At 39.6% G+C, this 23217-nt stretch overlaps 1 protein-coding gene across 3 annotated transcripts; it reads left to right on the top strand.

Moving 5' to 3' along the window:
* Nucleotides 1-8055: 8055 nt before the first annotated feature.
* Nucleotides 8056-23141, top strand: LOC145498047 (paired box protein Pax-6-like). Of its 3 annotated transcripts, none has more exons than XM_081477923.1 (9): nt 8056-8381; nt 12688-12818; nt 12895-13479; nt 15195-15406; nt 16620-16835; nt 17567-17909; nt 18706-18741; nt 19419-19644; nt 20286-23141. In XM_081477923.1, the coding sequence occupies exons 2-9, from the start codon at nt 12797-12799 to the stop codon at nt 20344-20346; spliced, it is 1701 nt and encodes a 566-aa protein (XP_081334049.1). In that variant the 5' UTR covers nt 8056-8381; nt 12688-12796; the 3' UTR covers nt 20347-23141. The 3 variants fall into 3 exon arrangements, with proteins under 3 accessions (XP_081334049.1, XP_081334051.1, XP_081334050.1); XM_081477925.1 differs by having other exon boundaries at nt 15195-15394; XM_081477924.1 differs by lacking the exon at nt 8056-8381 and adding an exon at nt 8412-12561.
* The last annotated feature ends 76 nt before the right edge of the window (nt 23142-23217 follow it).

Raw genomic sequence — 23217 nt, forward strand, 5'->3', positions numbered from 1 at the left:
AGCACTCCATACTGAAGAAGAACACAACACCTGTGTTGACACACTGATATCCAAAATCCTCAAAATTGAGCATTCCCATTTCCACATCACTTTAAAGTTACTTAGCAACTTTGTCGTCAAAGATTAGTGCCCAGATGTTTTTGGTTGCCCGGTCAGTACTAGCCGATGAGCCCTAAAGGACTTAGACACTAGACCAAGTACGACTCAGCAGATGCCTCTCTATTGAAACTGTAGGCTCAAAACAGTCAGTAGGCTATGTTTGTATTCTCGGTATTGGACTGGAACTATCTTCCAATAGATGCTTGTTCTGGGGAAAAATTGCCTTGGAATAATGCTAATAGAAGGAGAAGAGAGATGTCACTGACGCTTTTGAGGTCACGGCGGCCTGTTAGTGTTCCCAAACAATAACATTTCCCTCCCGTGGGAAAGGAGATCCTTTCTTATGCAACTATTTCGTGTTGTTTGACACATCAATATGGCTGTCACGAAAACTCTTGATGCTTTTATTAAAACACACTTAGTCAGACTTGTGTTTTTTTTCTAATTGGACGTGACACTTAAAGGCTGGTAGACTGGTTTTCACTAAGGCATAAGTATAAACATTAGCCTGCGAGAGCATCCGGTTTTTTTCGGCTCTTGTTTCGGTGGAGACAAGCGAGACCCGGAAATACGTTGAGTTCGCAGGCTTCATAAACATAAGCAACATATGCAGACATATAGTTTCACCGCCGAAACTGTACATGTGCAAGCTATGACAGATAATTATTTTTTCGTTTTAACTGTGGCCATTTTTCTCAAAAAGGGATTTAAAATGCCAGAAACCACAAGATTGTAGCCACATAGAGAATATGAATTTTTTTTTGGCCTCAAAACTATAAGTTTGGCGCGTAAACTGAATAGCCTGCTCCTTGCAACTCGCTCGCCAAGCCTTATCGCCTGGTAAGAAAATAGTTTTATTATTCTGAACAAAATATCTTATTCCTCGTCGAAGTATAACCAGAATTTTCGAGTTGGGTATTAATAGAGCCAGCACAACTTGCGCGTTGCCGATTTTACTACGAACAGTGAGACTCTCATGGTATGCTTTTCGTAGGACAGCAGTTTGTACTGCGCAACCGCCGAAGGTGGCTCAAGGGCTCAAGCTATTATTTGGGTGAGCAGAATGACTGACGGCCAATCTTCAAAGACAGAATTCGGCTCGTTTGGTTCGGCAGTGGATGAAAGAACGAGGAATAATCTATATATGCGTTAAGTCCTAAAGGTCTATATAATTAATGGCTCGTTTGGCGCGGCAGTGGATGACAAAGGAGGAAAGGAGCCAAACGAGCTGGTTCGTTCAGTGGATGATTAAAAGTGGCCCTGTATTCTGTAGTTTAGCCGACCATTTTAACAAACTTACACAGATAATATCGAATTTAGCATTTATTATTCGCCACGAAGGATTTATTTAGAACAAATGCACGAGACTTCTGCTCACATCCAATTGGCTCATAAACAATGGAATTGAGTGTGCATGGCAGTTGGAAAACACAATTTAATTTTGATGGGAAATATCACGTTCCCATAAACCAATATTGATTCGTCCGTAACTGACGTATGTAATAAATAGTCGCTGATACTAAGAATAAACCTAATGTAGCGGAACTGTTATCAGAACCATTATCATGACCTACCGGTCCAATACAGAAAACTTTCGACTTCACTTTAAATTGGATATTGGCCTTGTAGCTAATTTCTATGTGATAAATTGAATTGTATATTATCGAGGCAACATTTTGATACACTTGTGTTATGTAACCAACAGTATCGGTTGGAAGTGTAGCCGAGTAAATCTGTCGCCAGGCGAGGCTTGGTTGAACGAGAATTTTCTTTCTATTTCTCCTATAGTGTCATCCACTGACCCTCGTCCGGAGAGCGTATTTTTGGCTTAAAGAAAAAAGTTGCCTGGGATCGAAGTTGCATATAAAAGACTGGATTTAATGTTTTGCTCCTTGGGAGCTGGAAACTGGACGACTCTCCAGTTGACTTTGGCACTGAGGTAGGAAAAGCGTGGAGCAAGCTAAACTAGGATCTTGTACAATTTTTGTTTAAAATTTTTGTTTTGTTCACCATGTCAGCTTTTTTTTGGAAAAATAAGTCGTGCACCTTTACCCTACTGAGTCCTGCTAGCTTAACGAGGCAGGTAGCTAGTGTTAACTAGGCCTAATTGCTGGTAAACTGTTTCCCAATCTCTGCCCGAATAATTTAGGAGCGACAGGACGGAGAATTCCAATTTTCTTTTTTTCTTCTTTTTCTTTTTTTATTCTCTTCTTTTATTTCGCCAAAAGGACTCTTTTAGTGAATTATTTTCAGACACACGATACTCAAGAATTATTTGTGTTATGACACATTGAAATATGTTTATATTCAAGACTAAAAAATCGAAGTGGTCCAAACATTACGCAATTAATTTGTCGAAATGCCCTTTAAAGCTTTTTGTCTGGAGAGCTTACTTTCCACGGGCTAAACTAACCATTTAGATATGACAAACCCATAGGACAACACTTTCTTTAGAGCTCATACTGTTATACGTTTATCAGAAGAGGTAAGACCTTATCAAATCGGTTAAAATTTGGTGAGTAAATTATTAAATTGAGATTGTTGCATGTTTCAAACGGTCAAAAAGTAGACAAAACATTTTTACTTCGAGATGATATTTATCTGGAAGAAATAATCAAAGCATAGATTACAAACTAGGTAAAAATGAAATCAAAGTAAGTTTCACTGAGGTTTCCCAAAAAAAACCTTACGTGTATAAGACGTAGCATACTTAGTATGTGTTTCTACTTACAAGCGGATGATCCACTGATGTCATGCGCAGCGCTGAAGCAGCACCTTAGTTCGAATCTGTCGGGAGTGGTGCGGGATTGTAGTATTCACCAGGCTCCAGTCTCCAAGAAGGACCCGGTTTGGGATTCTTGTAAATTCCATACCTCAGTTCAGGCCAGTTGTCTTCTTCGTCATCCTCATCCTCTTCACCCTGCAAAAATAGTAAAATAAAACACAGAATAATCAACGTCTACGATTTATAAGGCCCCGTCGACATTACGCCGGGGAAATTTGAAAACGCAACAATCATCGCTCATTTTGGATTTGTGTTTGAGAAAAACTCCTGCAGGGAAATCACATGATTACCTTGATGTCATCTTTTTGAAAAGCTCCGTTTTGAAAAAGTTTTCTGTCCACACTAAAACGCAAAGACGGCGGTTTCAAATTCCTCCGGTTTGAAGAACGCTTTTGAAAAGCTCCGTTTTCGTGACGGATTAGTGTGGACGGTAGGCCTAACCCGGTGGAGAAGTCTTATTACTCACTAGAAACTATTTTAGTCCCCAGTTCTCTATTTCACACTTTCAGAGACAGAATAGTTGTTTCACTTTCACGTGTGTCTTCAGTGTTAGACGAAATGTTACCTCGCAGGAAATTTTGCAAATCTAAAAAAGGGGAGCTAGGAACATGGACTTTCGTTATTTAAAGCTCTTCGCAATGGCTAATCCAACAACGTTTTTGCCGCATAAAACCCCAACCCACCCTAGATCTGCTGATATAGGCTAAAAATAAACTGCCTTCGCCGTTCTTCGCGGACTTAAAGGAAAGGAAAGGACTGCTCAAATAGTGTTTTAAAACGGAGACACACGTCAGTAGTGAGATTAAAACCACAAACAAAGAAATTGTCTTATCTCAGTTTCATTTTCCTGAGTTTGAACGAAAAATAACTGAAAAGAATAAAAAGAACTTTGAAGCGTTCTGGATTCGTCAAAATTCGGAAACCTTTTCTAGCAGTGTAAACGTATGGATGTGGACGGTACTCAGATATCAAAAACAATTTTTCGCAGAAAATAAACCTGATTCATCAACAGATACTTACCTTTCCACTGTTTTTCCACCATTTGTAGATAACAACAGAGATTGCCGCTACTGCGGCTGTTAAAGCTATACCGCCAAGTATGTACTTCAAATATTTCATTCTTTGACAATTATGGCAATTCTATACTTTTCAGATAACCAAGGTTAGTAAAAATTAAAACGGATGAAAAACTTTCAGCCTTTTCTTCCTTGCCAGTTAATCTTGAATTAGAGTTGTTTTCAAAATAATTGCGTCATAAATGAAACTTGTGACGTGGCTGCGCGCGTTAGGATTCTTATTCCTTATTTAGAAAATGCCGCGATCGCATTTGAAAGATATAAGCTCAGTAAAGTGACAACTATTCATGGCATATAGGAGGGATTTTGCTATTGGTAAGTTTTAAAACGACTCAACAGGCTGAAGCTATAGAATCACCTTCCGTCGCGAAACGTTGTAAATATCACATCTTCAGTACAATGTACTCTGTGTCGAGTGTGGAGGCGCGGTGACCTCATGGTTAGTGCGCTCGACTCCGGATCGAGCGGTCCGGGTTCGAGCCCTAGCCTGGGACATTGTGTTGTGTTATTGGGAAAGACACTTTCCTCTCACAGCGCCTCTCTCCAACCATGTGTACAAATGAGTCCCGGCGAATTTGATGCTGGGGTGATGGACTAGCATCTCATCCAGGGGTGAGTAGAAATATTCCTAGTCGCTTCATGTTTCAGAAACTGGGATAAGGATGGTCCGGCCTGATGGGCCACTTGGCTCGTATGCAGACTTTAACCTTACCCTCATGGTGTGTGTCACAGCGGCGAGCTAATCAAGAGAAGTTTGTATTTCCAACGTGCGCGCGCACATGTAAAAAAGTAATTTTGGATTCTAATCACACAAAACGGCCTCACAAACATTCTAGTAAGTTACATGTAGTTCACCCTACATCGCTACCGTTTACATAGGCAACTACTACCTCAAGCAGATTTTTTACATACAACGCCTGAAAACATGCCTGAGAAGAACTTTATTTTACAAGCACTCCATTCAGTCATGCGAGGAATTTTTGTTGGCAGTTTTTGCTCGTCTGACAGCCAAAAGATGTTAATTCAGCTTTGTGCAATCCGTGGTTTAACCACGAGCAGAACAAAATGACACTCATTGAACTCTCATATACTCTTTTCCTGTTCTACAGGTTTTTCCTTGTTATTTAAAGCTCAAAGTCCGATCAAAACTACATGACGTCAATTTCTGAGCAAGTGCTTGAATCGCGTTTCGATAAAGCCTGATGGGAACAGGAGTATAACCTCACTACTTCCGGACAGGGTGCTGGTGCATTTCACGCACGTCCCCACTCCCAACGTTTTTCTTTCAGTGCCAGGTTACCTTGCAACAGTTGTGATTGATGGAAGATGAAGAGGGTAGTTGTGGGGTGGGGTGGAGTGGTGGGGGGTGGGGAAGGAAGAGAGAGCGATGGAAACACAAGAGTTGATCTGGGGTTCATCAATTTTCCCTCCCCTCCCCCGGTGCGATACATAACAAGTAATTATTGAACTTATTGTCCATGACAACCGAAGCATATTTACCACGCCCCTTCGCGGCTTAGTAGCTGTCGTGCACTACTTACCGCAACTTTGATGAATAATTGTTCATAATGATCTATCTTGTAAGTGATAGCGATTAAATAAAAGTGAAGGGCGAGAAACATGTACAATATGCAACGCAAGTAGGTCACGTAGAGCGAATGCAGTAAACTCTATAAGGGAAGTTCAAGAAATTGCGTAACCAAACCTCCACAGGAACCAGGAACAATCAAGCTGTTATATTGTTAACCAGGCATGGAGAGGAAGTATAAAATCGGTATTCAAGAAGCTTCTAGTTCAAAAACCTCAAACTGTTCCTTCCTTCTACGTGTTAGTTTAGGATGGTACATCGAAGCGTTTTTTGTTTAGGTGAAATTAACATGCCGTCAGTTGTCTGCCTCTTAATGACTCCTTTCCCGCCTCATTGGAATCACCATGGCAACAGAAACAATCGTAACGAAGGCTTGACGCACGATATGATCTTTAAATGACAACTTTGTGAGTGATTGCCTTTTCACTTGTCAGAGATGAATGTATATGATAGAAAGTAATCGTTAACTCAAAATAGCGCTCGTTTTAGCGATGGTCTTTTAAACAAATTACGCGCTAATTCTTTGCGTGATGCATAAGCAAAAACTTCCCCCAGGGCAAGACGTTGCATTCTTCTACCATATCCTACCCTTGTTAACTCTTTTAATCAACTTTTGGTCTGCATCACTTATTGTTCGCGCGGCACGTATGCAGCGCTCGCGATGGAAGTCATAGAAGCGAGACTCTGCATTGTACGCATTTAAGCACGCTCGGCCATCCCGAACGGTTAAGCTTGCTGATCCGTCAAGTGTTTTCAGTCTTCAAAATGCAGCGTCATGAATTGATAAAAACCGCCCAGAAATCACCAGAAATACACAGATATTGAGTTTATTTACTCCTCTTATCATTTAAACTGGGTTTTTATAGTTTAAAACTCTTTGAAAACTTTGAAAAGTTCTTTTCGTGAATAGGTTAAGCTCAGTAAATCTGCGTGCAGTTGTCGAATTAAACGCAATGCGAGGTTGGCTAGTTAAGCGTAAATCCGTACAAATAAATCCTTCAGCGGGTTTAATTCGGTTCGTGTTTGTTTATACCAGGGGTTTTATATATATTGTTAACGTTTGCGCGCGCGACGCACTGAGGGATTCAGTCTTTATTTAAAAACGCGCCTCGTCAAGAGTTTAAAACAAACGCACAACTCTCGTGTTTAATGAAGCTTGGTGACGGCAGCCAACATCTTTTTAAATGTACACTTGAACATCAAGGGAAACGGCAAAGCCTTGTGTCAGATTTTATGTAACGACTGTTTAGTCTAGGTAGACTAATATCGATGTCGTTCGCCAAATGAAATTAGCTTTCTTGACCCATCTAGAGAGTGACACCGCAGCATTTTAGAATATAGCTCAAAGCTTACGAGTGAATCGGACGCCGGTCACCTTTAACAGACTTGTACTTTTGGCTTCATGCTTAACTTAGTGAAAACCTTGTTTAAGGTTAAATTGACCCAAAAAATTGCTTTGAGCACAGATCAACCGCATGGTAATAAAATCATAAACTGTAACTGTGTATACAATAATTTAACGGTTCTAGAGCTGCTTCCATAGTAGTAGTAGTAGTAGCAGGATAAGCGATTGATTTATTTGCAGTCATCAAACACACTAACTAGATTAATAGCTAGCTATCTAGAGAGGTTGCTACCTAATTTAATGTCAAACACTTAAAGATGTTTTCGTCACATTAAGATAACTACGTCAGCTGGAAAGGATGTGCAATGTTCGGGTTCGGGTTAATGTCGCTCCTAAGGTATTTTGAATCAGGGGAAACCCAATAATTAAAAAAAGAATCGAAGAAGGCATAACTTATCTTAGAAAGCTGTTTTCACAAAAGGCGAGGTCTGTGCATGTTATCGAATAATTTTACCACAACAGGTAATTAAAATTCAATGGGCGGCCCATGACCTCCCTTTCAACCAAGTTGACAATAGCGGGGTCAGCTCAACGTAAATGAAGAGAAAATTAATGTGTTACAAACAAACTACCCTCGAGAAGTGAATTTGCGGAATGCGCACAGAAGCAGATATCTGATGAAAAATAACGCGTTCGCTCCTACATTAGAGCAGGCGAGTCGGCTTTTTGTTAATGCTCTACTAATCTGTTAGCCAATCAGAACGCTGCTTGTAAATCAGTAAATTGAAAAGAGATCCCAGCTTGGTTGTAATATTGAGGTATCTCGGAGCTTGATTCAGCGTTTGAAATCAGGCGTAAACATGCTTTAAGCAAATTAACAATGTGCCCATTTTGGCATTTATGTAAAGCTTAGGCGAATCAATCTGCAGATGGTAGCGGGCTTGAAGCACGTTGCGTTTATTGTAAAGGAAATAGGCAGCGTAGACGGGATGCTTAAAGCAAGAAATGCGCGCAATCGGCGAGATGTTTCGTCTTTTGTTCCGGAAAACAACAGAGGCCACAACTACGTCAATTGCATAGGAAAAAAAAACATTATTCAACTTTCTTAAAAATAGATTGCAAAAGTCGACACTTGCACGAAAGCGCGTGAAATTAGACGAAACTTATGATATCGATACTTTTTCCCAAAATATTGCAAAATAGAAATTAACAATTGTAGCGGTGGAAAGAACTGATGCTTCTTTAGATGCGACCTTGCGTCAAGCTGAACTTGCCGTGGTTAAAGCCGGATAAATCTGACAAATAGCTCCAGGCGAAAAAACATTAGTGGAGTATATTATGAGCTAGTTAATCAAGCATCTAATATACATAACAAAGAGAGAGCACTCTATGACTCCCTATTTATTGGCAAACCCTTTACAAACTTCTTATACCTTTGTCAAGAATATTTGCCGGAGCCAAGCGAGCTGAGCACACTCGCTTAAAAAGGTAAAGTGAGTTGCTATTTTTTGTCCTCTTGAAATATAGTTTGTTGTGTTCCTTTTCACTTAGCATACTTAAACAATTAGAAAGAGATAGAGAGAGATTTTTTTTTAGTTTAATTTGTGGTCAAATTTGTTCCTTTGTACACATGTGAAGGAATTTGGTTGCGTTCTACTCGCCTAGTTTCGAAACGCATCCAGATATAGCAAAGCTAATTCGCGTTGTGTCTGTTGGCTGCGTTCTTTTCAACGATTTGTTTCGCATGTTTTCCTGCTATCTCATGCTTGACTATAGTTGTGATAAATCTCTGGCAAACAAACAATTTCGTCCACAAATCCTTCCTGACGCCTAGACACGAGCCTGTGTTTACTACGCAAATATTTGCCGAAGACGAAGGCAAGCGAGCCTCTCGCCTTCGATGTGACTAAGACCGGGACAGTCAAACCGTCGTTCCGTATCGAGTCGCGATATCCGATGAAAATACCACTTGGTGAGATGTGGTCGAAGACAGGGACGATTTTGTTTTACATTTCTGGTTCATTGGTTTAACACGGATTCATTCGACTGAGGTGTGAAGTTAGGGTAGAATAGTGCAGTGATCTGTGATAAGCCAGTAAATACCTTTGAATTTGATTATCGGAACGAACAGCGAGGTGCAGTGAAGAAATTGAGTGCGCTTGAAGGTTAAACCGATCGAGGTTGAACGTTTGCGAGAAATCTTAAGACTTAAGTTGATAAACTACGGCAAGATCTCAGGGGAAGGGAATGACTTAAATAGGGCTTAAACAGCTCACGGAATTTCTCGTGCGCGTAACTCGACTTCAGTATATGAGATATAAAGTTGTTTCTTGTGCAAAGGTAAATAGTTTGTGCACTGAAAAGTTGTTAGTGTCATTTTTTCTCGAGCAAATTCAGCAAAAGAGCATGGCATTGGCTTGAAGAGAAACACTTCTGTATCCGTTGAAGTCTGCGACTTTTGCTGCCACACATCACTGCTCTAGAATACTGAAGCATGCAACGAGTTAAGCTGAAGACGCAACGAGCATTTTGTCTCTCTCTGCTGATCTGCGTCGAATTAACACTGACGCACTCGATAGGAACCCCGGTTTAAAAAGCCCGAAGTTGAACCGCAAACCAGTCAACTTGAACATCAGAAAGACACTAAACATGTGTAGCGAACTGGCGAATCTGCTGCGAGATGTTAAAGAACGAGTTAATTTGAGCGAAGGATTTATCATAGAGTGAGGAATTGGGTGCACATGTGTGTTGCGATCAAGAATATTGTTTAGTCTGTAAGAGAATCCTTATTCATAACGAAACTTTAGTTCAAAGACTAGTGTGTGTTTTCTGAGTTGAGGAAGCAATTTTGCTTAATACGTGAAACTCTTGACTGTCTGCACTGCACAGCACAGCAAAACGGTACAGTTTGTTTTATATAAGAGGCATAAAACCTGTAGATGCTTATCTTTCTGTGCCTCAAGGATGGTTAAGATGCAATGATAACACAGGAAAGGTAGAATATAGCGCTTAGATGACGTTTGAGCCATGCCATCAATACACGCAAATGCATCAGTCTTGAAATCTCGTTCTTATTGCTTCTGAGAATAGACAATTCTAGAACAGCCACTAACATTGTTTTCTGTTTGTCGAGGTCTTCCCATGTTTCCATTATTGTATATTTGCATGGCACATTTATATAATGATTGAAGAGCACTTCTAAAACAGTTTCGAAATCTAATAAAAGAGAAACATAACTGAACAAAGAGAACAGGATGTAATCAGCGCTTTCGTCTCACGCTTTCATCGGGGAAGGAACAAGGAACTAATTCGTCATCATGCAGTTGAGGTTATCAACCCGCACGGCTTCGTGCCACAAATAGGTCATTTTAAGAGGCAACGCTCTCTTGATTTCGTGCCTGATGCCGCGCGCTCTTGCGTGCAAAAGTCTCTTCAGCGTTTTCCGTTTGATCAAGCACCTTCTTGGCCACTTTGGATTTCAAAGGTCAAAAGCATTTTCCGCGCAACATGTAAATCTTGTCTCTGGGTAGAGGAACTTAAAAACTTTTTCATCTGCCTCATCTGAACTATATTCTATCATAACTCTCATTGCAAAGTCCACCTATTCTGAATGAACCAAATCAGTATTTGATGGTTAGCCCAAGGGCTTAATTAATGAACATAGGTTAAAAATTCCAATACTTTATGCTAATCAAAAACAAGCGAAATCATGTCTTTGTGACTTCATCCACAGTGTCAGAAAACCTTTGGAATCTTAAAGAAAAAAATCCCAGAAAACAGCACGAGCTCATTCGAGAAAAAATCAGGCACTGAGCTTGAACGCATGTAAGCCCTAATATCGCGTTTTTTGTACTCAAACCCAGCCGCGCGTTAAATCTCTTTTTGGTTACATAGAGATTAAGCGAAATTATGTTCCACCACATAGACACGTGGCTAGTTTTTTCGGACAGCTGCACTTTTTTGTGCAATGCGGCGAGAAAACTTCACTGGCAAAACGTTTTGTTGAACATATTGGAGGTATGTCTTTGCTTTCGAGCAAAGGGAAAATGCCAATGTGATGACGTCATTGGCCGCCAATGAAGAATGGAATTTCACTTGCCCGCCATGAAGAAAAATGTACAAACCAAACTGCTACGGAAGCTAGATTAAATATTTTTGTCGCAAAGGCAATATACTATTCACCCACTTTAAGCATGAAATGCCAGTAAATTATCTAAGACCTGCAAATATCTGCCGCGCGATTGCGCTACATGCCACAGTAATTGTCGAAATATAGCCGGGAGCATTTTCTGTCTTGAAAAGCGCTCACTGTCAAACTTGATAAAATAGAGTAACCGCGATTTCCTTCCGAATCATTCTCGACAGGACAAATTTCTGTGTAAGAGCTGTTTAACCAATTCGCGCCTTTTCAGCCGACTCTCAAGACATCAAGTGTCTGTGTTCGCTTGTTAACAAGTCAACAGCTTCTTAAAAATTCATCTCACGCCCTCCGGATATTAATATTCATCTCACAACTTGCACATTTCATAATTAGAAGTCAAAAGGTCTTGTATACGCTCAGGGGCAAGTCGGAAAACAATAATGAAATGCGCTTATATTGTGCCATGATCTGCGAGAAGTTATTTTTCAGGACCAACATTGCGAACGCAAACAGCTCGCCACGACTTAACGAATCGAGATTGCTAGTCTGTACTCCCTAGCTTCATTCTAGCATGAAATTGGCGAAAGTGGCTCAATCATTTATTGCGCGAAAAACAAATAATAAAAACATAACAATGGCCAGTGGGCGCTAAGTAGTTTCCAATGCCCGTTATTCGTGCAGCCGTTTTCCGCTTTCCTCTCGTCGGAAAACAACAAAAGAATTTTGCCAAAGAGATGCAAATTTGGTTGCCAAGCTTCGCTGTGAAAAAGCGCTTTGTAGGACGCTATTAAGGCATCACCAACACAAAGAGCGCTTTTCAATAGGGTTCGAGATCATATTCAATCTCCTACTTGATAGTTTTGCGTTTGTTTTGCATCGACTTTCGCTTGACGCCAGTTTTGCTCCCGCTGCATATATGGCGTGGTGTAGTTAAGGTAGTTCTCTGATACGGTACAGTAAATATCTGATCCCTAACTAAAAATCAGTCACAGTTTACTGCTTATCGCACCTCGCTGCCTTTCTCCTCGGCGCAGATTCCTTTGCAGTGTGACAAACGCGCGCCAAAGTGAAATCAAAGACAATGCCAGCTTACATATGGTAATTTTTTGCGCACAATCTCGACGCAGTGACAATCAGGAAATTCGGACGTTCCCTTATCGTTATCCTCGTGTAATAAGCGTTGCGCTGTATCGTACTCAATGCGAAAGCCATCTGTGGGAATCCCACAAAATATTGACTGTGGTGGTCGGCCTTGAGAATTTTGGGTCGAAATCCCGGGGGAAGAAAATGGTTATCAAGTGATAATACTTCTATTAAACATAGATGAATGACAGATCGGCAGTTGTTTAATTGTTTTCCGGTCACCCAAATTAGGTTTAGAGAACAATTCCTTTCTCAACGAACCAATCAAAAATTCGTTTTGGGAAAATCTGTCAATCAGTTTTGACTTGGGTTCGTTGCAATATTCCGAAAGCCAAGGAATTGAAGGGCGCGATCATTTGCAAGTCTCACGTCCGAAACCACGAGGTGTGTGATAGGAATGCGAAGTTGGCAAAGGGCTTCGCTCTGTCTGCTTTCTACAGTGCTTGAAACGCTCCAGTGATCTGCAGCAGAAACTTGATAGTATTTGTGCTCTTTATTTGATTTTCACAGGTTTTCGCTTACGGCCCAGTGACAGTGTTTAGTAACGCCTGACTGAGCTCGAAGCGCCTGAGTGATTTTTGGAAAGGCAAAATACACACGGATCGACGGGTCCCCCGGAATGGCTCACACCACGAAGCAAGGTAGTTAATGAATGTTGTGTTTAGTAGCAAAACAAATCCGAACGCACAGTCTAAGCGCTTCTTTACTGCTCCTTAGGACATGGAGGGGTTAACCAGCTCGGAGGGTTGTTCGTCAATGGAAGACCTCTACCAGATGTTGTTCGATCGAGAATTGTTGAGTTGGCTCAGAGCGGAGTAAGGCCATGTGACATTTCCCGGCAGTTGAGGGTTTCCCACGGTTGTGTCAGTAAGATTTTATGCCGATTCTACGAGACTGGCTCCATTAGGCCTGGCGTAATCGGAGGAAGTAAGCCGAAGGTAGCAACAGGTCCCGTCGTCAACAAGATCGCCGAATACAAGCGTGCGAACCCCACCATGTTTGCCTGGGAGATTCGGGACCGGCTTTTAAGCGAAGGAGTATGCTCATCTGACAATGTTCCCAGTGTGAGCTCCATCAACAGAATTGTTCGAAATCGTATCAACAGTGGAGACAAAATGAGCCCGACTAAGGAAGAGATTGCAAACGGAGGTTCCGAAGTTAATATGAAAGTGGAGAGTGGTGGTGTGCATGTACCGCGAAGTTCGTATTCCATCAGTGGAATACTCGGAATGGGAGCCCACCCGCCGAATTCCATTCCATCGAGTAAAAGGAAACATTCTGTTGAGAGCGCAGAAAGCACAGGTATTTTGGCGTGTTTTATTTGTTATTTCGAAGTTGTGTGATGGAATTTTTTTTGTCGTGAGGAAACCCTATACTCAGACACGACCTTCTGCACATGCGTATAATTATTTCGTAATTTTATCGTTGCCGCGCGCGCGAAAATTTGTTTACATATAGGTGTAATTTTGTCAGTGGATTAAGATCGTTCAGAATATGACTGTGTACACTTTTTACTCTCATTTGTATTAACATTTTATAGATTTTTTATTCAGTTACGAAACTAGCGGAAAGAGAATTAGTTGTGAACCTATTCGAGGCCTCTGTATAGTCGAATTTAATATTGGAAACGCTATGAAAAGTCAGGGTTGTTTTCTCAGAACAAAATCGCTGTAAGAGAACTAGGAAGACACAATTCGGAATGTAGGAAAATTCTTACCTTTACTCTTGAAATTTTAGTCATCCAAGTACATGTAATTAAATTGGAAAACTGAAATCTTTTTTGTAAGGTACATGTATGATGTCAGTAGAATTGTCACGCACGTCATATTGCCTTAATCCCTTCATTATCTAATTGTTTCTCTTCAAACGTCTCCAGATTTTATTTTATTTATTTGGTGTTTTAGCCGAACCAGTTTTTGAAATCTCTGATGACAAGTTTAGGCTATTTTGAATTTTAACTTTTTGCAAAGACACACAGATACATTGTGAGGTTTCTCAAAAATATCCATTCCCTTGTGGGTAAGTCTGGTGTTGTCAATCGATAAAACTGAAATCAGGGGTATACTTAATCTCGGACTGAGTGGAGGGAAACAATATTTGATTCTAAGAATCGGGAGCTTCGAAAAATCGAGCATGGCAATTCCACTGTCCTCTCTTAAATTTACTTTCCCCCTGAGAACGTTCACTCCTGGACTTGAATGTGTAGAATTGTGACTCTGAAATTTACTGATTGATATAAATTTCAATGTAGTGTGCAAACTTGTTGACGGATGTAGCTTTTCAAAGTGTAACCTAACAAATTAAACAAAGTTGATCAATAAATCCGATGAAATCGATAACCTTAAAACTTCGCTAGTGTGTGAGTATTGAGTTTTATCGATTGATTGATAACATCGATAATACTTAAATTCAATTTATCGATTGATATCGATTTATCAAGTGGTTTTTCAATATTGATTTTTACTGATTGACTACCGTGGGGGTTAGGGTCTGGGGGTCTGCTTTAGGAAAGCCTAAAGTTAAACTAGACTTTTTGGGGAACTGGCTCAATAAGAAAAGCTCAAGTGGGTATGGATATTTTCTGAAACTTTGTCTATATGATGAAGGACACAGCACCACCATCCTTCAATTATTCCTAGGAATGATTGATACCAAATTTTTCTTTCTGTTTTCTATACATTGTCAGACAAACAGTTAATCTTGAATAATAAAGAAATTATGGTGGATTTCTTGTTACAGCATCAAGTTCTCAGAGTAAGAAAACAAAAATTCTCAGAGCTTACATGATGACAATCAAGCTAGGGACTGTATATGGGTAGTTGATTCTTATTTAGTGGATAGTCATAAGTTATAAAACTAAATCAGGTCTTTTTTTCCAGCAGATCTTGTTTTTACTAGGAAAAGTCACCTGAAATTTCACACCCCAAAATGTTGCAATTTATGTCTGACTTAAACCTTAATTGTCACCCTCTAGATAGGTATGATGAGTGTTAACAGTTCAACTTTTGTCTCCAAAGGGAGCCATTCAGAAGAGGAGGTCCAAGCAGAGGGAGATGCCACTTCACCAACAGATCTCCATGGACGCAAGATAGTGCGCCGTCAACGTACTACGTTCTCTGGTGACCAGATTGAGCAGCTGGAAAAAACTTTTGAGAAGACACACTATCCCGACGTCTTCACTCGCGAAAAGCTTGCTCAAGATGTTGAACTTTCTGAGGCAAGAATTCAGGTACTAAAGTCATTGCTGTTAATGCTGGAAAAAGAGGTTAAAAAGATTGCAGTGCTTCGGTTTTGATCTTTAAAGAACTGGGATTATCTATCACTGCATGAGACATGTTTGTAACAAATTGCCTAATGATGATCATCGACATAAAACATAATAAACACTAACCGATTCTAAGCTTGGAAATGAATTACTTCAAATTCAGGTATAATTTGTGTTACTTGTGAATATTGTTACAGGTGCAAAAAAGTGCAATTTTGTCCCCAGTTTATTTGTGTATAATAGGAAAATTGCATACTTAGAATTACAAAACTTCCAAAAAACAAGAGAAAATACTCACTTTACAAGAAATTTACATTTTGGTTGTGTTTCTTTGTCAGTCATTTTGGCAAACTTAGATTTTTCATTTGTGTAGTGTCCTGTTTTGCAAACAAGCTGCCAAAATGATCAATCAAGAAGAGTTTTTTTCTGAAAATGGTGATTGCTTTAAAGTTCTTTTGCATCTGTAACTCTGTTCTTCTTCAGTGACACTGGCATGTTAACCTTCAACTTACATTAATGGCGTGTATCAAATTAATTTTCCAGCTTAGCAGTGATGGATTTAACCTGGTCTAATTTCTCTTGTGTTTTTGTGCAAGTAATTAAGAGTAATTTTTGTACAGGGCATGTAACCAGTAACTGCTGCTTACGCATGTAGTTCAGTCTGTTAAAATAGTCATATTATGAGCTTATTGCATTTGGCATTATATTCTTTGCAGGATGATGTGATTGGTTTACTGTTATGCAATTATCTAAATCTGACCAATTGTTTCATTTTAGAAGGTCATTAGTTGCAATTTTACAGGAACACTTTCAATATTCAGGTGTTTTGACTATCTGGATTGAAAATGTCACTTGTGAGTAACAACTGCTTGTGATCCAAAGGTCAGAAGCTCAGCTGAATAATGTTAACAGGAGTAATTTACTGGAATTTTTCCTTCTGAACAAAGCATTCAAGCATTTATTAATTTCACTTATGAATTTCAAAGTAAAATTTGAGGACTTTTCTCTTTGATAAACCTTTTCCCTGAAGTTTTATATAATTATATTAGTGTTACAGTGAAATTTTTTCAGAAGTTCTTGACTTTAGCAATTGCATTCATCACACTTAATATCAAAACAAAATTGCCATCAAACAGAACTGCCCTACGGGTCCTGACTTCCACCTTCCTGTTTGCAGGTATGGTTTTCAAATCGAAGAGCTAAGTGGAGGAAGCAAGAAAAGGTGCCTCCTATCGGAAGCCCCACAGCAGCTAGCCCCGCCCAGACAGTGCCGACAACCTTTATTAACTCAGCTACTGGTTACCCTACAACTGTGATAAGCCCTCCTCCAAATCACCCCACACCAATTCATGATGAGAGCATTCCATCTCATCAATACCCTCAAGTTCATGACGTGAGTTTGTGGCTTGTGTAATGTAACACAGACGGGCTTAAGGTCAAAAATTGTTATCATACAAATTGCAAAGGGATCCAAGAGTGCATTCATTGAATGATTTTTCAAGTGAAATGTTGTATTCACAGATCTTGAGATTACATGTAAATTTCTTTGATTGGTATAGTGGACTTAGTAATCGTATCATTGTCAAGATCAGACATTGTACCAGGACATGTACTGTGTGAATGGATTTTCCAATATTACTATTTAGAAAATAGCCCAAAGAAACTATGCGCACTGAATGGTTAAAAATTGCATTTCCATAACTTGATAGAAACAGAACTAGCAAGAGCTGTTGATGTAATGATGGTGTGAGCAATGAGAATTTACATTTTGATTATCAAAGTAGACAATAGAAAACATGTTCTCCATGTTCCTATTGAGCTATAGGAACACTCGTGAAAGTTTGGGAGAACATGAAAAAGCTGTGGAAACACTCATCTTTTGGCTTGTGTTCGCACAGCATTTCTTGTCTCCCAAACTTCCATTCATGTTTTGTAACTCAATAGAAACACAATACATGATATGTACATGTTTTCTATTTCTTGAATATTATTTTATCAGCTATGACTTTTACTGAAAACAAACTATTTGCTTTCATTTCATGATGCAGTAGACGCTCAGTAGATATTATTTCATGTAGCTGATTTCTGAACTTTAACACCATGCCTGGGTTTTATTGTCAACAGGATGCGCCAGTAAAAGCAGAATTAACGGAGCTTAAACCAGTTTCTGATCCCAACATGGCCATGCATACAACCATGGGCATTCCCAACTTGGCCCCACCACCACAGGTTCAGCAGCAGTCTTATGACATGATGCGATCTTCAGCTGTGGCACACAGCCCAACGTTCATTGCTGTCCCAAGCAGTAATCTGATACAAGCTTCCCATCCCATGGCTAATGGACAGGGGTATACTATGCGCCTCAGTGACCACACTCAGTCACACCCAGCTAGCCAAAACACTTCTTCAGTAGGGTACTCTACTGTTGGGCAAAGTGTGATGACAACTTCACCCTCTTATGCCTCACGTAAGTATCTATCTATCTGCCTGCCTGCCTACCTACAGTGGCTGTTGTACGGTGTCCCTAAAAGTTGTGTTATCAAATATAGATTTACGTTGTATTTTCTCTTTGTTATACTGGTTGGATGGTTAAACTTACTGCAGATAATTCCTTATAACCAATTTTAAGTTACAGCTTTCAAATTATTGGAAAAGTCCATCTTTTACAAATCAAAACAATTGATCAACCAAACTGTTAATTTATTGGGGGAGAAGGAATGGTGTAGTGGTGAGAGTGCTTGCCTCCCACCAATGTGGCCTGGGTTTGGTTCCAGCCTTGGGCCCATTTCTCGAAGGTCACAAAAAGTTTTTGCACCCGAAAAGCCGTAGCAAAATCTCACGCGTTTTGACTGCAGAGCTGTTTTATTCATGTACTTTTAACATGAACAGAGATTCTCTTGATACAAGAAGTGTCAGGCGTATGCACCTCTCTGTCTTTAAATACCGATTAACTAAAAATGGCTTTTCAGGCCCAAAAAGATTCCGCGACTTTCAAGAAACGGGCCCCTGGTGCCACATGAGAATTGAGCTTGTTGGTTCTTGCCTTGCTAGCAGGGTTTTTCTCTGGGTTCTCTGGTTTTCCTCTGTCCATCAAAACCAACATCTCCAAATTCCAGTTTGACTAGGATTGAGGACCTGCATGAAAAGGCTGATGTGGTTTCCTCTTTAAATATTGTAATTCAATTTAAGAAAAACACTAAAGAAGGATCTTATTATAAAATGAATCTTTCTAATTCTCTGTTTTTTTTTTTCTCTGTGTTCAGGTAGCCCAATACAGTATCAGCGAGTCATTACCAGCGGTAAGTTTTGTTTGTTCTATTTGGGTGCTAGTGGTAAATTCAAGGCTACAATAGCTACTGTAAATGAAAAATGATCTGACTAACAATATCAAATAGTGCAAGTGAATATATGAACAGATCGTATATCTGAAGTGAGTGAAAAATGTAAAGACACGAATTATCATTGCAATTATGTACACTACTTAAGTAGCTGTGAAATTAAAGCCCAAAAAAAACATTCAGGCTTGAGAGGGATTCAAACCCATTGCCTCTGCAATACTGGTGCAGTGCTCTACCAACTGAGCTATTATGTGGGTGCTGGCAAGTCATTGTGATCATTCATGTCTTTATGTCTTTCCCGCAGTTGAAATGTATGATATTCCGTAATTATATTCAATTGTATTCTTCACCATTGGCAGGTATATTACGAACGTACACTTGACTAACTCTGAGTGGGCTTGATAGCTTGATGGCTAGTTTCCCACAAAAATTAATTGTTATAGTTGTGTGCCAAATTGCACACTGCAAATCAAAAATGTTTTGTGTTTATGCAGCGGTTTCCTTTTTACTTGTCAGTTGCAATTTCCCCCCTCCCCCATTGGAAATGTGCTAAGTTTGGCTGAAATTGGGGAAAATACATGCAGTAGATTTATTGAACATGAGTGTAAACACCCTGGTCTAATCTTTTTGTCTTACAGGAGGTGATGTTGGTCAGGCTACCTCTCCCCCTGCTGCCAACCCTGCCCCTGGATATGTTCTCCCCCCAGTGAGCACACTCACAAGAGGCCAGATCCCAGCAGACATGACTGGCCAGTTCCCCCCATCAAGCCACGCTCAAGTTCAGCCACCATATCCTGACCAGTGGATTCCGTACGCTCCTCAGGGGTTCATTGGCAGGCCAACAGTGTTCCTTCCAGCTAATTGGTAAGGCTGCTGTCAAATTATGTATGTTTATAGTTGGTACACTGGATATCGGATGTCTGCAACATATGTTTGAGCCCTGGCTGAAGTTCTTGCATTGTATTGGGCAAGACAGTTCACTCTGACAATGCGTCTATCCACTTAGCTGTTAAAACACATTTAAATGATGCGGTTGAAGGGGTGGGGGGTAGGGGGGGGGGGCTGTGACAGACTAGCATACCATTAATAGGGAGGGGTACAAAGACTCCTACATGTAGTGGCATAATGCTCTGGAAATAGAAATAGCTTTCAGTAGTATGGGACACTTGGCCCATCCCAGACTAATGAGCCATGCTGTAGTAGCACCAGACGTACTAGACTTTATCTTACATGTTCATGTCACCTGCAATGGAGTTGTAGGTGACATGAAGTCACGCTCAAGTTCAGCCACCACATCCTGATATCTTGACCAGTGGATCAGTGGATACTGACGCTATATAGATCTTTTTATTATTTATTTATTATCATTATGAGGGGTAAACATTGCTTGTCCCTTCATTTCACAAAAATCGGAGTGGGACGCCAACACTGATGATGTGTCAGTCCTGGAACAGATTTAGCATGACCAATGTCCTGATTCTTACTTTTTCTTATATATTTTTCAGGACTACTTCAGCCCCAGCTCCATCAAGAATGTCAGGCACAAAACTAAGCACCACTGCATAAGTTAAATTTAATGTGGCACTACTTTATCTTCGTCATCATACCATCGCCGAATGTCTAACCATGGAGTGGTATTGATATAGCTATGAAAACAGAGTTTGTGAATTTCTTGATGAAATTTATCAGTGTACACTTAATTAGATATTAGAAGAAATGTTTTGCATTAAGTTCTGAACACATTTTGGGGGTTCCATGTGATGTGATGAATGGAACTCCGAGAGCTATCGTTTTTTAGAAATTCAGAGTTGAACTTCGTGTTTATTTTTGACTTAAGTTTATAGTGTAATCTATTTTTGATACTTGTGTGCAGTGTATCTCAGAAAGTGATTGTTTTGGTTAAAAACCAAAGAGGAAAATGCTCACTACATAAACAAACATTCTCTTAAATCACAGATGAAAATAATCTAATGCAAATAGTCTGTCAAGTTATGGAACTCAATTAATCTACAAGAATTGATGTTAATCCTAGATTATCTCAATCCTTCTGGACTCTAGCAGTCTAAATGATGGCTTATCCGCACTAAGCTTACATGAATTCATTTTTAATTGAATTCTCTAATCATGGCTCTGGTGTGAAATCAATTTATGCCGTGCTAATGTAATAAATGTTTTTCCCGTGTCGTACACTTTAGGGAAATTGGCGTACACGTTCGGTGTATGTGTATATAGGTAGGTAGGTACTTGTGAACTTAGATGTCGTAACTTACTAGTGTATAAAATTACTGTAAAGAGGTTATGTCACCACCTTTCTTCTTGAGGTTTTTGTTGGAGAGCATAACACAAAAATAACCTGTCAATAAGTCAACAGTCGCCAAGGGACACGGGGCAGGTGCGAGAAGAAATTAATTCTTCCCTCGAAACCTTACTGGCTAGTAAGCAGCTTGTAGGACAAACATGCATATGTGTATATGTTGTAGGTCAAAATGAAATTCAGGTGAAAATGAAATTCCTTTGTCTCTTAACCCTAATTGTTCATGGATCATGAATAATTAGGATTAGAAGACAAAGGAAACTGAGAATTAAACTAGGTTAAAATCATTTTAACCTACAACCTCGATCTTGGAAAGAAAATTGAAATTAGTGCTATTTATTGCCAAAATACATGCTGTGTTATTTCGAGTTCTTAGTGACAGGACCTTGAAATGAAAGTTCTGTGATACGAGCTCTTCGGGAAAACAAGGTAGTTGTGATAGTTACACTTCTGTGGTCAGACGTGTTAGGATTCAATGGAAACATAGTTAACAGAGGGGAGTGGTTATGAAGCCCGGCAAACATCAAAGGAGCAAACAAACATGCCAAGATTTATGTTGGAAGGTTCACGACCGTGCACAATCGTTTGTTTTGTGCTCATACGCTATGCGTGAATTACATAACCAGCACGTTTCTACTGGAGAGTTCCTCAGTACGGAGTAAACAACTATTGTGTTTTGTGCACGGTCAAGGCAAAAAAAAAGAGAACAAAACATACAACAAAGAACTTTGTCGGGTTTAATAACCATTCCCTTCTATTAACTATGGTGGAAAGATTTGCATGAATGGAAGGAGTATTGATTGAAAGTTTTGTTTGACTAGCATTTATCTTAAGTCATGAGCTCTTTCTTGTTGTTCCTAACGTAGATCCAATAGTCTGAGTAACATTTAGTCGAGAGTATTTAGAATACACAGTTTGCAATACGACTGTTGCATTTAACCCCTTCCCTTAGGTCTTAGTCTTATAAATTTCATATCTTGGAATCTGCAAGTACAGACTTCCCAGATTAGACCACTGAAATGAAAACTATATGGAAGTACTTTCAGCTTTCAAGAGTTTCCAATTGTTTTGAAGACACAGGACACTCTATTGACTTGAAGGAGGTACAGGGTTGAAGACTGGAGTCTGGTCATGACTATTATGAGGGGGTACCATGGGAGACTTTCAGGGGGTTGGTTGGGAGTAACTTCATACATTCTGAATGCCTCAAAGTACAAATGTTTTTTTTTTTCTATATATACGCGTGTGAAATACATGGCCATTTGTACATATTTACGTCTGTTCGTAACTAAACGTTTTCAGGGCGAGGAGGAATGCCTTCTAAACGTTTTCTCGCCTTAATATGTTGCTTCAAGGGCAGGGTGCTATGGATCACGAAAAATTCTCTTTTGAATGGTCTTTAAACTCCATGATTAATTGGACTGGCCAAAGAATGAAGAGGCAGTGCTCAAGTTAATGATATCTGGAAAAGACAGACGTGGTGAAAGGCGTAGAAGTACCCTCTTTAAGTTTTCTAGATTATTTTGTATAGATATTATATTTATCGAAATGCAGTTCTGTACGACAAGATGTAAAATAGTCCTTGCATTTTCGGCGAAATATTAGATGAAATTTCTATATCAACCACTTAGTTTACCATAATTTGTGTATTTGTCTTTGTTACATCATCTACTACCTGTACTACCCAATCCACTGAAACAAATCGAACAGACCAGAATTTACAATACATTTTACTGTTCGTCCTTTATCACGAGAGTTTCAGTGTATACAAAAGTATCACTTTTAGATAACTTTTTTAGAAAACAATATCCGTAGCGTATTTTTATAAGTTAAACGATGTTTCTAATCTTTTGTATAACTACGGAGATATTTTTCGACTTTAAGAGATGTAGTTTAGAAAGTATTTTTGTAGGCACAGACCAAAACAGTATTTTTCTCATGGTTAATATAATGAGATCTGTTGTATGTGTAAGTACTATTTAAGCACCGCGGTATGTATTTAAAGGATACATTTAGTCGGTTTGTCAATAATAAAGTGTTAACCTCTGATTGTGTTGTTAAGTTGTCATGAAACCTTATGCTTATTCCATCGAAAAAGAAGTATCACCGCGTGACCATGTTCT

Source organism: Orbicella franksi, chromosome 9 (assembly GCF_964199315.1).
Source record: "Orbicella franksi chromosome 9, jaOrbFran1.1, whole genome shotgun sequence".
Classification (NCBI taxonomy): domain Eukaryota; kingdom Metazoa; phylum Cnidaria; class Anthozoa; order Scleractinia; family Merulinidae; genus Orbicella; species Orbicella franksi.

Bases quoted from the DNA above. Each gene is read 5' to 3' on its own strand.
- LOC145498047 (XM_081477923.1), top strand. From the start codon at position 12,797: ATGGCTCACACCACGAAGCAAG. The intron at 17,910-18,705 runs GTAAGTATCTAT...CTCTGTGTTCAG, and splicing joins TTCACCCTCTTATGCCTCAC to GTAGCCCAATACAGTATCAG. The intron at 19,645-20,285 runs GTAAGGCTGCTG...TATATTTTTCAG, and splicing joins GTGTTCCTTCCAGCTAATTG to GACTACTTCAGCCCCAGCTC.